This window comes from Monodon monoceros, unplaced genomic scaffold (genome assembly GCF_005190385.1).
Source record: "Monodon monoceros isolate NGI ecotype Baffin Bay Population unplaced genomic scaffold, NGI_Narwhal_1 Super_Scaffold_13, whole genome shotgun sequence".
Taxonomy (NCBI): domain Eukaryota; kingdom Metazoa; phylum Chordata; class Mammalia; order Artiodactyla; family Monodontidae; genus Monodon; species Monodon monoceros.
The window spans coordinates 62489487-62505835 of record NW_021703769.1 but is presented as its reverse complement, the minus strand read 5'-3'; the positions used below and the strand labels follow the sequence as shown (position 1 = coordinate 62505835).

At 48.3% G+C, this 16349-nt stretch overlaps 1 protein-coding gene across 2 annotated transcripts in view; it reads right to left on the bottom strand.

Moving 5' to 3' along the window:
* Nucleotides 1–16349, bottom strand: part of XYLT1 (xylosyltransferase 1) — a 300528-nt gene that overhangs the window by 79220 nt on the left and 204959 nt on the right. For both annotated transcript variants that reach the window (XM_029221895.1, XM_029221896.1), the window contains one exon: nt 166–338. In XM_029221895.1, the coding sequence (XP_029077728.1) occupies nt 166–338 (173 nt within the window). The remainder of the gene's footprint in view (nt 1–165; nt 339–16349) is intronic.

Genomic DNA, 16349 nt, shown 5'->3' with positions numbered 1-16349 from the left:
CACACACACACACACACACACACACACACACACACACACACACACACGGCACTTCAAGGTCAAATGCTCCGGGGGGAAGCAGCTGTTCAGCCTGCAAGCCTTCCCTGAAGGGGAGGTCAGCTTGGAGAGAGGCAGACAGTCCTGCAGAGAAAGGGCGGTCCTCACCTTGTCCACGTGGATGTAGTAGAAGTGGTCTTTGTGGTAGATGGCCTTGAACATGCGCTGCAGCTGCCGAGAGGCGCGGCCGTGGACCACCAGGACAAAGGCGATTCTGACCCTGTTGGCCAGCATATACTCCACCGAATCCTCATCCCACTGAATGTTCTTGTTGGCTTTGCCTGGGAAAACCCGAGAAACCACAGAGGTGGGGTGAGCTCGGTCGTCCTCGGGGGGGCGTTTCTCTGATGCTTCTCCCTGGAAACTATTTGAGGGGCAAAGTAGTCATATTGGGCCCTGAAACCTGATTCAACTTAACCAAACAAGTCCTGGACCCTTACGCTGTCCTGGTACAACAGGAGTAGGAACCCTGAGGAGCTGAAGATATGGTTTCCATCCCCAGGAAGCTGAAAAGAACGGACGGAGACATGTGTACACATATTAAACTACTGAACAAGGCAGGATGAGATGAGAGATGTAAGAGGTGTAATTTCTGAATCACAGAGGAAGGAGCAGTTAATTTCAAGTTGGGAAACGTAAGATACACGTGCTGTTTTTGCCTGTCCAGAATACACTCTCCCTTCTCCTCCTAAGAGCATCCGTTTTAAAAAAACTGTAGCAAGAACAGATAACATGAGATCTACCCTCTTAACACATTTTTAAGCGGACAGGATAGTACTGTGGATTATAAGCAGTGTTGTACAGCAGATCCCTACAAGTTATCCATCTTGCATAATGGGAAATTTATCATCTGATATTTTGGGGGGCATCATCCCCCTCTCAGTCTGTGTGGCAGGAGAAGTTCTCTCTCCATTGTCAATTTCAGGGGTGGTCACAGGGATGAAGCTTGGTTAATCAGGACACCGCCTCTCTCTGGCCACAGTAGGTACGGTTCAGCCCTAACCAAGCTGTTCAGCCAAGAAGACAGAATTCTGGACTTTTGTTGGAACTACTAGATGAGAGACGTTTGCAATCCATGAAACTGGCAGATGCTAAGAGCCCTTTGGTCCCCACAGGGAGAGGAAAGCCAACACAGAGGGAAGCACTGCTGAGTGATGTGGGGGGTCTAGGTCCTCATGAACCCACCTGGGCCCCTGGATCAGCCCGGGTGGAGATCAGCCACCGTCAGAGCTTCTTTTTCTTTGAAAGCCCAGAACCTATACCAGATGCTCCTGAATAAATGATTCCAGACATCTTTTCTCCTGGAAGCAGCCTCAAAGACACCTTTTCTCCTTTTCTTCCCTTGCAAATGCTCCAGGGGCAAGGTTTCAGGGAGGAACACAGCTTACTGGTTCAGTTCATTACAGGCCCAACTAGAAATATCCTGGTTTTCCTGAGCCGAATTTCCTTTGGGGCTAACCTGATTTCTTGTGGGTTCTAGGTTTGTGGGACTCAGAACCTTGTCAGGGTAGCAGCTGCAGGTGTCTCCGACTGTCAACTGGGAAAGCTGAGAATTAGGACTGTTTAGCCTGGGGGTCAGGAGACTGGGAGCCTGTCAGCTGCCACTGGGAAGCTGAATGGCCACCAAATGAGCGAGGCTCCTTCTATGTTGTCCCAGAGGACGGAATGAGATTAGCGTGTATCGTGTCCATGGCCTGCGGGACCTGCTTCCCGCAGATATGACTGCACACCCCTGGGCCTTGATCGCCCCTACCATCTACCTCGCCCCCTGGCCTTTTATCTTCTCCTTGAGCAAGCTCGTCTCTGCCTTGGGACCTTTCCACTGGCCATTCCTGACACCTGGGACACACTCTCCCTAGATCTTCGTATGGCTCTATCTTCTTGTCACTGGTTCACAGGTCACAATAAGGCCACCTGGCCCCCACCAACCACATCACTCTCTTTCACCTCGACCTATTTCGATTTTCTACATAGCATTTAACACCATCTGAAATTGTTTCCTTGTTATTGTCTGAACCCCCCTACTAGAACATAAACGTCAAAAGATGAGGGACTATATCAGAATGTTTGTCATTGGATACATAACACTGTAAGAATATCTGGCACACATCTGGTTTTTGGTGAAAATAAAAGTTACAGGTGGGTACATTTTGGTACCATAACGATTACAGTACCTCTTCTTGAGCATTCAGCAGTCCTTACCATTAATTATTTCATTTAATCCTTATAGCAACCCTGAAAGGTAGGGCCATTATCTCCGTTTTGCAAATGAGGAAACCACAGCTTAGAGAGACCAAGCGATTTATTTGTTCAAGGTCACACTGCTTTAATTAAGTTAAGCTGAGATTCAAACCCAGGTCTGTTTCCAAAGCCTATGTGCTTAACCACTAATATACACTACATTACCATACCCAGAATTTGGAAATGTTTATAACAATTCTGCTTAGTTAATGAAATATCTTGTAAATTAGTTATTGCAGGTAGATTGGCATGTACATGAGGAAGTCAGAGGCATTGCAAGGTGGATTCGTGTATCATGTGGGAGGCTGACTCTAGGTGGCCAATCAGGTTACATCTTTTCATCCACCCTCCATCCACCCACCCAACCATCCATCCATCCATCCATCCGTCCAAATTCAACCACCCATCCAACAAACCATTTAACTACCCACCTAGCAAAGCATTCAATGGCCTATCACCTCCCCCAAAAAACCCAACCATCCATTCATCCACTCACCCATCATCCTCCAAGCAAATCATCCATGCATCCACTCTTCCAAACATCTAATCATCAACTCACTGATCCACGCAATACTAACTTAGCCTATACTGTGCTAGGTACTAGAAAATTAAAATTGGGGGAAAATATCCTTGCCTTTGAGGAGCTCTCAGCCAAGTGGGAAAAACAGAAGACAATGCTCAATTGTTTTATGATAGAAGTGTGCTCTTGGAGGGTGGGGAAGGAGTGAACAATCTGCCCGCAGGGACAGAGGAGATGGCAGAGAGTTTAGCCCAAAGCCCCGGAGCCCACTTCCCCGCGCTCTCCTGATACCCCACCATCTTTGTCTCCTTGACTGTTCAATCAGTAGCTGTGATCCTGGGGATAATTAACATCTTGGCTCTGGTTGAAGACAAACTGGGGAGCAAGCAGAGGGTTTCCTAACCACCCTCTAATCTTCTCTCCAAACCACTTGCAAATACACTGGGCCTTCCTGGTGGTCGTACGAGAGGTGTGCCTGGAAGGATCATGTCCCTTTAAACACTCACACAACAACCTATTCATCCATCCATCCATCCATCCATCCAACCAACCACCCAGAATCCTTAAACCCTCCTACTTGCCAGTCCCGGACACAGTCTTGATCACAAAGGCACATGGGATGTGAGGCTGTTTTCACAAATGGATTATGAATGGATTAAGGAATGTGAGAATCCAAAGTAAAAAGATAATGACATACGAGAAAAGCTTACATTCTCTTTCCCACAACCACAGCCCAAAGGCAGCGTAATTATCAAAGGGCTGGCTGTAACCTCCCTCCGCCTCCCTTGGAGACTATTTATCAAACAAAGGGAGGGATGCTTAAAAACAATGGCTACTGGGCTTCCCTGGTGGCGCAGTGGTTGAGAGTCCGCCTGCTGATGCGGGGGATACGGGTTCGTGCCCCGGTCCGGGAAGATCCCACATGCCGCGGAGCAGCTGGGCCCGTGAGCCATGGCCACTGAGCCTGTGCGTCTGGAGACCGTGCTCCGCAACGGGAGAGGCCACAACAGTGAGACGCCCGCGTACCACAAAAAACAAAACAAAACAAAACAAAAACACAATGGCTACTTGTGTCACTTTTTTCTACCTGGATTTCATTGGGTGATTTTTCAAAGGTTTAAACGTGGATACAATGCTTCATAGGAAGTCCACTCTGTAGGAGTTCCCGGTGGCACTCAGATAATACTGCTCATCCCTGCCCCAAGGTCTCTGGGTAACAATGATCTGGAGTTCCCAGCAAGTGAGGTTTATGAGGCCTTTGGGAACAGCCACGCTCTCCAGCCCTGGATGTCTCTTGCCATGTTGTTGAATGAGTGAGTGAATGAATGCATTCTGGAGAAGACTGGCTGCTCTGGTCCAGAGGAGCTGACGTCATCTGAGTGCCGGTCCTGGGGGCTCTGTGTGGGTCATTACTTAGCTCCAGGAGGAATTCTATGTCATACTCGAGACTCAGAGAGGTCAGCACGTTTCCCCGGGTCACACAGCGAGTGTGCACAGAGGCGGGAGTAGGGGCCCCAATCCAGCCCCGCTCCTGCCACCCCGCTCTGCTGCATTGGAGAGCAGTACGGGGAATGAAGGCCGCTGGTGTCTAAGGGGACCTGGGTGTTGACGATGAGAAACGCCTTTTGTAACTTCTCTCTAGGGTTTTTAGAAAGCAGAGCAGATTCACAGACAGACAGACGCAGACATGGATACACTGGCACACCAGCAGCAGAGGCTCCCGGGCGTGAATAGCATAAAGCCATCCTTGGGTCAGACAGTCGGTCTGGGGAGCAGTAAAGACAAGGGGGAACAAAAACCTAGAGTTCTTCTGGAGCACAGCTATTTTGGGGATAAGGGTGGGTGAGAAAGACAAAAAGTATCTACAGAAAGGAGACAGAGAGATGGAGATGGGGATGAGAGGTGGGGATCAGGGGAGGGATACAGAGAGGCCACACACATCGAGAGAAACGCAGAGAGAGACCTGCAAACAGACAGGAGGACCTTCCCCTCCCACACATACAGGGGACCACGCATGTAGAGAGATCCACACAGAAACGCGGGGAAAGACAGACACACAGACATAAATGGAGACAAACACACATAACCAGACACACACACTGAGACAGCTTAGGCAGAGGGAAGGAGGGGAGCCACGCTGTAAAAGCTGGATGCACTCGACCTCAGAGCCCTGCAGCTATCCTTAAAAGCAAAGGCCAACCAAAGTTCCAGAATCTCAGAGTCAAACAATGCCTCCAGGCCTGAGACGCTGCCTGCTCCTCTCCCCCTGCCCCCCAGTCTGCCTCCATCCTTTACACACCTGCCCCTCGCCTGTGCCCTGACCAGCCCTGTCCACGTATGAGCCCAGAGGTAGAGGAAGAAGGTGAGGCTCAGGGGGGTGAAGCGCCTTGCCAAGGACCCATCAAATTGGTGGGATAGCCTCGGGCTGGCTCCATGACCACAATGGCAATGTTCCCCATCTGGCACATGGTTGGACCCTGATGGGTTTTATCGAATAAACAGGAGAGTGAATGTGCGAGTCCTCTGCCCCGAGTTGCAGCAAGGTGGGGTACTGTTCAAAGGGGCCGAGGTTCATGGTGCCCTTTGCCAGGTGCCAGTCACCAGCTTCCTATAGTTGCTCCACACCCCCGGCTCCTGCATCATCCTTTCTGGCAAGCTGCTCAGGCACGGGGTCGCTGGAGAGGACAAGAAAACACCCCGTAGACCAGGCAGAGAGGCCCCCCTGGGGGTGGGCCTCCTCCACCCGGGCCACCGTTTCTGGGACTGTGCTCCTGAAAAGCACCCGGCCTCCTGCACCAGGAGTGGGATCGTCAGTGGGTTGTGGTGAGATTCCCAGCGGGGCGGGAACTGGGGATGGGCTCTCTCCCACCCTGCTGGAGGGAGTGGCAGCCGGCACAGCTCGGCTGTGATGTGGCAACAGCATACAGCGTTAAATATGCAGTCCCCTTGACCCCGTAACTCCATGCCTAAAAATCTATCCTGGGGGAGGAGAAGGCAAATATGCCCATCTCTATGTATAGGATGTTCTTTGTTCAATTAGTTACTCCTGCGGCATCTCCTCTGTGCCAGGCACAGTTCCGGTCCTGTCAGTGGACACAACAGAGTCCTTTCCCGAATGCTGCTTAGGCTAATGGGATAGAAAGCCACTAAAAAAGAAAGCAAATAGAGAATACGATTGCAAACAGTGACATAGGTTATGAAGAAAAAAATTTAAGCATGTTCAGGGCGGGGTTTATTTGGCTATGGTGGCCAAATGTAGGCTGATGTGAAGTGGATACACTTGAACAAGCTTGAACGAGTGAACTGAGGGAGTGAGTCATGCAATTACCATGGATGGAGGAGGATTCTGGGCAGCTGGCATAGCAAGTGCAAAGGTCCTGGGGCCTCCACCTCAATAGTGTGTATAATGGTCCAAAATAGGAGTCAACCCAAAGGTCTTAGTAATACTTGTTGATATAGAACATTGTCTATAATATATTAAGCCAAAGAGAAGTCCTACAATGCAATCCATAACAATTTAAAAGACATGGACTGAAATATTAACAGAGGGTCAGATGGTGGCACGACGGTGTTCATTTCTTCTTTACACTTTGCCGTGTTAACTGCATTTTGTAAAGTGGATTACTTTTATAATAGAACCTAACAATAAAAGTGATGCTTATTGCTAGTTCTAATACTGTTTACTGAGTGCCTACTATGTGTAAAACAATTTCTGTGCATGATTTTTTTACTTCTATCCAAACCACTATGAGAAAAGAGTTATTACCTTCCTCTTATACAACTGAGGAAGCTGGAGCTCAGAGACATCCCAGTTAGGAGTTGGCTGAGCTGGGAACGGAGCTGGTCTGTGATCCCAGAGCCCTAGCACGGCCACTATGCTCGATCCAATTGTCCCCATTTCCAAAACACAAAAATCTGTTCCTAGAAGCCTGTCAGTTGACTTTTTTCCAGCTGCAGGACAGAAAACAATGACATGTGGTCAGAGCTATGTGTGTCTTTACAGACTGAAACCCAAACACTGCCCGGCTCCTAAAAAAAATCTATGAGTTTAACAGTATAATCAGATTCCTGTGGCACAAAACAGAAAATAGGTGGAAGAATCAGAGTGATTAGAGGCAGCGGGGAAAGCGGACTTCAGACAAATGTTAAAAACCCAGGGTTGTAGGGAAGCATACCAAGTATATTTTTGTGATGCAGGTGTGGAGGCCAAGGACTCACGGAGGGCTGTGCCACCGTAGGCCTGTTACCCACCCAAGCTCTGTGTGTTTCTTTATCATCATATGGTCAAATAAGGACGACGTAAACCTTGGGCCCTAAAGAGATGGCGAAGATGAAGGTACTTGGCAAGGGTCAATGGGTTGTGCAGATGTCGTGATGCTAGCAATAATCACGCCTGTGGTACCTTGTAGGAATATGATCTGGGAGGAGAAAGTTAAGCTGCAGGGGTTAGGAGCGTGTCCTCTGGTCAGGCAGGTCTGCATGACCTTGGACCAGGTAAGCCACCTTTCTAAGTTTCGGTTCTCTCAGCTGTAAAAATGGGTATGTTATCATCAGAGCCTGTCTCTCGTGGATGCTCATGTCCATTAGAATAGCTATCATCACCATCAGTGTTACTCTATTTGGCTGTTCGTCCCCAAGGATGTGGATCAAGTCTGGTGGACCCAGTGGGCCCAGCTCCAGCGTCCTACCCAAGACGGCACAGTCTCCCAGGGCTGTGTATACCCCAGAGCCCACGGTTTGCAAATAAACATCCACACCCTGGATCTCCCTCTGCAGCGTCTGCCTCTGAAAACAATGACTAAATAACAAACGCAAAATGAAGGAGCCTCTTGACTGGAATAGTTATTCCAACCAACAAAGCCCTCGATTCTACTTATACTCTGAAAGGGCCTCTTCCGGCTACTGCGAGGGGAGCTTTCTGACTTGGTTCCAAATAAGAGGGGAGGCTGGGTCGTGGAGACCAGTGGAGACGAGGCTGTGTGCAAACGGGGCTTGGATCAGGGGTGGGCCCAGCTCCCTTCCGCCAGCGAGGCACGGGCTCTGCGGCTCAGAACTGGGTCCAGCTCTGCCTCTTCACCGCGGGGGCTTTGGAAAGACACCTCTCCGGTTGTCACTTCTTCTTCTATAAACTGGGTTAGTCACAGGTAGTTCTATTTTTAATATGTCGAGGAGCCTCCATACTGTTTTCCATTGAGGCTACTCCGTTTTGCGTTCCCACCAGGATGAACGCTGAGGACATGCGCTGAGCGAAATAAACCAGTCCCAGAAAGATGAATCCTGTGTGATCCCACTCATATGAGCTATCTTACATGGTCTAATTCATAGACTCGAAGAGCGGAAAGATGGTGGCTAGGGGCTGAAGGGTTGGGGAGATGAGGAGTTATCATCAATGGGCAAAAAGTTTCAGGCAAAAGGCAGATGAACGAGCTCTAGAGAACCTGAGTACAGCACTGCGTCTGCAGCCAACGGCACTGCATTGTGCACTTAAAACTGTGCTAAGAGGGTAGAGCTCGTGCTAAGTGTTCTTCCAAAATACAATAAAATTTTTAAAAAAATAAAGAGGGATGAGCGATCCATCCCTGGCCCTGCTGGCGGTGGGGTGATTCGTGCTTGTGGATGGGGCACCTTTGCCCACCAGGCACACCGCACGGAGTGGGGTTCATGTCATCGGAGGGTAAAGCCTGACAGGCTCCAGGTTCTTTGTCAGACTTGGGCCGAAGGGCCTTTCTCTCACTGGGCAGCACACCAAGGGCCACAAGTCTGGGTCCAAACCCTGCTTCTGCTGTGAATCAGCCGTGGGGCCCTAGGCGAGTCATTTCCCTTCCTTGGTCCTGAAGACTCTTCTAGAAAAATAATGATGTCTGAGGCATACTGAGCCCTAAGCACTAGGCATACATGATTTCATTACTTAATTTTCCTAAGGCCTACGAGGCAGGCACCGTGATTATTACCCCCATCTCACCACGGAGGACTGTGAGGCTGAGAGGCCCTGAGTAACCGATGAGCTACCCTCTCTGTAGAGTGTCGGCTGAGAGACAAACGCATGCTTTATTCTAGCAGTTGAGTAGATAACATTCCCATAGTCTGGGATTCTAGCCCAATCATGGAGTTAGCATCACTGAATAGAAAACTGTCCTCCCTTGAGACAGGGTTGGTTTTTGGTAATTCACTTAGTTTCTTCCTCCCTCCCTCCCTTTTTCAGGTTTACTGAGGTATAATTTATTATTATTGAGGTATAATTGACATATAAAGTTGTAAGATAATTCAAGTTGTACATTGGGGTGATCTGATATGCTACACGTTGTGAAATGATTCTCCCCATCTAGTGAGTTAGCACATCCACCACCTCACTTATTTGTTTGTTTATTATGTACTTTGGGGGAGAGAACGTTTAAGTTCTACTCTCTCAGCAAATTTCAATTGTACAACACAGTGCTATCAGCTGTGGTCACCATGATACAGTCACATTAGATCCTCAGACCTTATTCATCTTATTGCTGAGAGTTTGTATCCTTTGCCAACCTCTCCTCTCTCCTCCACGCCCCAGCCGCTGGTGACCATTTCTCTACTCCCTGTTTCCAAAAGTCTAACTTTTTTTAAGAGTACACATATAAGTGATATCACAGTGTTCGTCTTTCTCTGGCTTATGTCACTTAGCATCATGTCCTCAAGTTCCATCCGCGTTGTCGCAGTGGCAGGGTTTCCTTCTCTCTCGAGGCTGAGTGATACTCCCTTGTATATACCACATCAGGTGGGCTTTCTTGATAGCTGGCAGTTCCTCATGAGCCGAGGCCAAGGTTGCATCTCTCCTAGCATGCCATCCCCATCACCTACGCCCCCGCCCCTGCCGGCTCAGGGGAGAGGCCCTCAGAGAATGAACGATTCAGACTGATGGATTAAGCCGGACAGCTCTGTCCACGTTCAGCGCCCAGGGGGCTGAAGTGGAAGCCTCAGGGCCGAGCTGTTGCATGGGACGGTCTCCGCTCATGTGAACTGGCTGAGGGCTGGACTCCGCTCTTCCCTGTTCAGGAGCCCCAGGCCTCCCTGGGAGGAGCCGGGCAAGTGCCTGGTCGTGTCTCTAACATCAGGGCTGCTGCTCTGACTCCTGTGGTCATGTCACCTCCAACCTGACCTGATGGGAAGTGAGGGGAGGAGATACTAAGCAGGGATCGTGGAGTCGGGAGAGGGGAACTGAGGGAGCAAGTCCAAGGATAAAGCTGACCAGGCCACACCCTTCAGGGCTCAGGAGAAATGACCCTTTCTCCGCCAAGCCATCCCTGACCCACTCCCCCATCCCTTCCTTGCACCACCCTCCCACAGGCCCTCCAAGAATCCTGAATTTCTTCTTTTTTAAAAAAAAAGCTGTGGTAAAATACACATGACATAAAATTTACCTTTTTAATCATTTTTGAGCATACAGTTCAGTAGTGTTAAGTACCTTCACATGGTCGTGCAACCGTCACCACCAACCTTTTCGTCTTGCAAAACTGAAACTCTGTACCCATTAAACACTAACTCCCATTCCCCTCCCCCAGCCCCTGGCACCCAGTATTCTACTCCTGTCTCTATGACTCCTCTAGGTCCTCACATAAGTGGAATCATATAATATTTGTTCTTTTTGCAACTGGCTTCTTTCACGTAGCAAAATGTTGTAGCATGTGAAAGAATTTCCTTCCTTTTTAAGGCTGAATGATATTCCACTGTGTGTATGTACCACATTTTGTTTATCCATTCATCTGTCAGTGAACAGCCGGGTTGCTTCCAACTTTTGGCTCTTGTGAATAAAGCTGCTATGAACATAGGTGTTCAGATATCTCTTTGAGACCCTGCTTTCAATTCTTTTGGGTATATACCCAGAAGTGGAATTGCTGGATCATATGGTAACTTTATTTTTATATTAAGTTATTTTTTGAGGAACCCATCCTGTACTACTGAACTCAGCCATCCCATGTAGGGGCTCAGCCTGGGTCTGTATCCTGAACCCACCACTTACTCACAGGTCATTTGGCTGCTGTGTGCCTTTGTTTCCTCATCTATCAAAGCGTGCTCACCTCCAAGGGATGCTGTAAGGACTAAAAGCTATAACACAGGCAAAATATGGTCATGCAGCTCGACAGTGGAGAAGCCAGCTGTTGAGCTCATGTGGGGCGACTCTGGAACCCTTGCCCAATGCAGTGAAACTTGTAATTGTTCACACAGCTGGGCGGGGTTGGGGGGGTGGGGGCAGGACCTGACCATGAGGACTTCAGAGCTGGTGTTCTTCCCAAGGGAAGATTTACATAGCCCACACACAGGACATCAAATGGCACTAAGTGAGAATGGGAAAGGGATTCCCTTTTCAATTCTCATCCAGCCTTTCTGATTAGCCAGCCCACCAAGAGAGTCTCAGATCAATGCAAACATTTCCTCAACAGCAAGGGGACTGAACTTCCTCTCCCAACAAGGGGAGATCTGCCCACAGTATTGGTGTCTCTGGCAGAAAAGAGAAGTAACTACGGGCACTGAAGACCACTGTTGTGATTTCACCGATTCATTTGCATGGCTGCTGTCTCTATGGCAAGGGAGAGAGAGATCTCCACTTCTGGCAGTGATGCAAAATGACTTTCAAAATACAATTGACTTAAGTAAAGATGAAAGTGAGTCTATTGCAATGAAAACATTATGCAAATAATAGGGCATAATGGCAAATAGGGATTTGGCAAAATCGTGAAGGTGAGAGAGTGTGAAGGAAGCTTGGAGAATATTAATTAGACTCCACAAACTTGCTTTCCAACTAGGATGTGCTGAGTTTGCTAAACAAATGAGGGCAGGTGAAGGCCAGGTACAGACTGATGCCCAAGCAGCCTCGTATTTCATGGAAGGACTTGTAGGTCCAGATAACATTTGCTTTCCAGGCTTCAGGGGCCCAGGAGGGTTTCGTTGGGAGTTTTCTGGAGTAGCCACTGGGAGACCACCTTCCTGCCACAGAGAGAGAGAGAGAGAGAGACAAACAGACAGAGAGACAGACACAGGGGTCTGCTGAGAAACACTGTCCTTTTGACTTGCACTCCAATATGTTGAGCATTTAATATTTATAAAGTTTTTTGCACAGACTTCTTAACTCTCATAGCAATGCTGCATATAGAAATTATCCCCATTTACGGATAATTGGCCCAGGCTCAGAGAGGGTGAGGAACTCACCCAAGGTCACAGAGCTAGGAGGTGAAGAAGAGATTAAGAAACAGAAACAAACTGACCTGACTTCAGATACCATGCTCCATGCATGCTCCTAGCAAGAATCTGGGCATCTCTGTCTCCACTCAGGCTGCCACTGCCTGGACCCAAAGCATCATATTCCCTGAATGGCTTCTAAACCACTGTCCACTTTAGAATGGGGTTTTGCGGTCTGAGCATGATTGATATTTGGTACCAGATAATTCTTTGCTGTGGGAGATGAGCACCGCCCTATGCACTGTAAGATGTTTACGTCACATCCCTGGTCTTCACTCACTAGATACCAGCAGTATCCTCCCACTTGTGAAAAAGCAAAACTGTCTCCATTCATTGACAAATGTCCCCTGGGAGGAGGGGCAAAATCACTCTTGGTGGAAAGCACTGCTCTAGAACAGAAGTTTTCAAAATGTGGTCTCTGGTCCACAGCAACAGCATCATCTGGGATCTTGCTAGAAAGGCAGAATCTCAGGCCCTACCCCACTCCTTGTGAATCAGAAACTCTGGGGTGGGGACCAGCAATCTGTGTTTTAACAAGCCCTCCAGGTGATTCTCATGCAAGCTGAAGTTCGAATCCACTGGCCCAGGCTAGTGAGGCTCACCTCTGCCCATTAGAATGACCTGAACGTGGTAAAAGAACAAAACAAAAAGCAAAACCCATGCCTGGGTCCCACCCCAAGAAATAATAATTTAATTACTTTGGTGGGTGCAAGTATTGGCAAGTTTTTAAAGCCCCCCAAGCGATCCAACATGCAGTCAGGGTTGAGGACCACATTTTGTACCTTCTTTTCCTTTCAACCTCCTCTTAAAACCTGCGTCTCTCAAGGTGGAAAGGGTTTTACCCAGATACGTCTCTGGGTGCCACCTCACACGCTCACAGCCTCCTGTTCCACTGGAGACCCAAGGCTGTCTCACTCATTATTTTTCTCCCGCTCTGAGAAATGTCTCCCTCCATTCCTGATCAAGCACTCAGGAAACTTTCCTGCTCACTGATTTTTTTTTTCCCTCTCATTCAAGTCTGGAGTCATTAAACCACAGCCCATGGCTGAACCGTCTTATTGATTTTATTGTCAAGAGCCCTGGGATATTCTAATGATGTACTGCTCAATAAATGGAAACCAGTGGGATAAATATTGATGGCGTATGGTGCATTTCACCGCAATTCACTGGGTCCCAGTCGCTCTGCCGGTTACCCAGCAAAAGCACTGTGCTGAGGCCTGCAAGCTCTTGTCCATCCTGCTGATGTTACTTTTCCCACACATCAAGGATGAAAGTGCTATTATGATGAACAGCTACTCCTGTGTGCCAGGCCCGGGCAGAGTGTTTTTAAACAGATATTATCTCATTTACTTCTTACAGCAGACCTATGAGGGAGGTATTCTAATTATTCCCATTTTACAGATAAGGAAGTCAAGACTCAGAGTGGTTATGTGACCTGGGGCCCGCTAATACACTGTAGAATTGGGATTCAGATCTCCATTTGTCAGCCACTAAAATGAGGGCTTTTAACCCCTGCTATGGTGTGAATGTTTGTGTGCCCCCCAGAATCGTATGTTGAAAACCTAATCCCCAAGGTGATGGTATTCGCGGTGGGGCCTTTGGGAGGTGATTCAGTCATGAGGGTGCAGCCCTCATGAATAAGGTTAGTGCCCTTATAATACAGACCCCAGAGACCTCCCTTATCCTTCTGCCAAGTGAGGACACAGGGAGAAGACAGTGCTCTATGAACCAGAAGCAAGTCCCCACCAGACACCAGATCTGCAGGACTTTCTAGCCCCCAGAACCATGAGAAATAAATTTCTGTTGTTTATAAGCCACTCAAGTCTGTGGTATTTTGTTATAGTAGCCCAAATGGACTAAGGCAAGCCCTAAGCTAAACCATGCAAGGAAAGAACAGCTTCTATTGTTATCCGAGTAACCTTTCAGACGGTTTTGGTACAGATTAATATTTCACACATTACCCCCCCCCCCGCCCCTTCTCAGGCAGTGTTTCTCAACAGGGACCACTGACATTTGGGGAGAGATAATAATTCTTTGTTGGGTTGGGCTGTCTCATGCCTTATGGGACATTTAATATCCCTAGTCCCCCAAACAGCCTCTTCCCCTTTATATTTCCCAGAGTCCCCTATAGCGAATCAATACAGTTGTTGCTTGAGAACCACTCATCTTACTGGGAGGCAGAAGGTTCCCTGCCAAGATGGCCTACTTCACTTTTGGCAACATGGGCAGTCACTCTGGAAAGGCAGCATGGCAAGTGGAAAGAAGTTTGGCTTTGCAAACTTCGCAATCAGAGAGATCGGGCTTCCAACCACAGCTCTTCACTCCCTAACTCTGTGAGGTTGGGCAAATTATATCACCTCTAAGATTCTAGTCCATTATCAGTACAAAAAGGGTAAAATATTGACTCCTGTTTCATAGGGAGGGACCCATGGAATCATGTGCTCAGAAAAGGGCCTAGTACAGAGTGGTAGTTCTTAACCTGGGCTATTTTGTCCATGCCACCACCCATCTCCTAGGTATTCTTTCTGAATTCCCGATTCCACACAATCAATGTGCATAAAACATGAAGTGTTCTGGGCCACTGCGTTTGGGGTGTTTTTTTTTACTCAGCAGCAGTAACTGGAACAGGCACCTATGACATGCCAGGCAGGCAGTGTTCTAGGTGTAACAGAGCAAAGCAAAGCACATGCCACCAAGAGCCTGGGCTTCTGAAGAGCAGACCTTCCCAAAGGGAAGACAGACAATAAACACATACACATAAATATTTCCCAGATCACTTCCATGATATGAAGAAAATTAAATGGCGGCTGTCATTACAATTACCTTACATAACGACATGCAAGGAACTGCATTCTATTTCTCTTCTCCCCTTTCCAGCTCACTTCCCACTATACTCACCCAGTTTCCCTTTCCGGGAAGCTGTAACGTAATGTCATCAAACCCCTGTTTCTGTTCCTAACTGTTCTGTTCCTTTTTCAAAGATACGACTTGCTATGAAAGGAATTGTGTCACTCACCCAAATTCCTATGTTGAAGGCCTAACTCCCATGTGATTGTGTTGGAGACGGGCCTTTTAGGAGGTGATGAAGGTTAGATGAGGTCATAAGGGAAGAGCCCTGATCCGATGGGATGAGTGCCCTTATAAGAACAGACGTCAGAGACCTTGCTCTCTCTCTCTCTGCCACATGAGGGCACAGGGACAAGGCAGCCTGCCAGCCAGGAAGAGCACTCTCACCAGAACCCAACCAGCTGGCACCCTGATCTCAGACTCCCAGGGTCCAAAACTGTGATAAGTAAGTGTCTGTTGTTATGTGGTATTTTGTTATGACAGCCTGAGCAGACTAATATATTAGTCGGAGCTCAAGGGATGCATTCCTTGGAGTAAGATCTACAGGTTGAGTAAGCAGTTGACTAGGTAAAAGGGGGGAGCAGAGAGTGTCCCTACGCAGAGGGAACAGCATATGCAAAGGCCCTGGGGTGAGACAGAGCATGGTAAGTGAGGGGACATGCAGGAGGGTCAGTGTGGCTGGAGCACAGAGGCCACGACAGAGCACAGGGTGAGATGGGGATGGAAAGACAGCAGGGGCCCCATGCAGGGTCTTGGGCACCATTTTAAGGGCTGCAGTGGAAGAGAGTGACAAACCATCACAACGGGCTTGCTAAGGGTGGCTGAGGAGTGGACTGTAGGTGGAACCACAGGTGCGCTGGTGTGAGAAGCCTGGCTTCAGGGTGCAGAGTGGAGCCTGGGCCCTCCTGCAGGCTGAAGCTTGAGGTGTTAAGATCACCTGCTCCCTCCCTACCTTCTGAGCCTGAGCTGCTGTTCACAGGTTCTCCTAAGAGCCTTCCCGTCGCCTGACACTTTCATCTCTGTCCTCCTTTCACCTCTCCTGAAGGTCCTTGAAGGCTCCATAAATCCTGCCCTAGAAAAACACAGGGACTCATCTATTTTTATTACAAATGGAGCCACTGGAGGAGAGAACACTTACTTACTTCTCAGGAAAGGGTTTGAGAAAATAACAGGTTTATTTTCTCCAACTCTCCAAGGACTAGAAGGGTAACACGCTAAAGTAACAGTACATTAATTAATGCCAAATTGGTTGGAATTTTCCTAATAAAAATCCTTATAGTAATTACATTAAGGGCCATTAACACTGCCTCCTGATCCTACACCATAAATATGTCCTGCAGGTGCCTTCTATTTAAACAGGGATGTTTCCTCCAATTGTTACCCATTTGTCACGTTAATGCTGTCACATCACGGAACGCAGATGGGAGTAATGACCTAGGCTCACGTTTGTGCAGCGTTTACTCTGTGCTGGTCA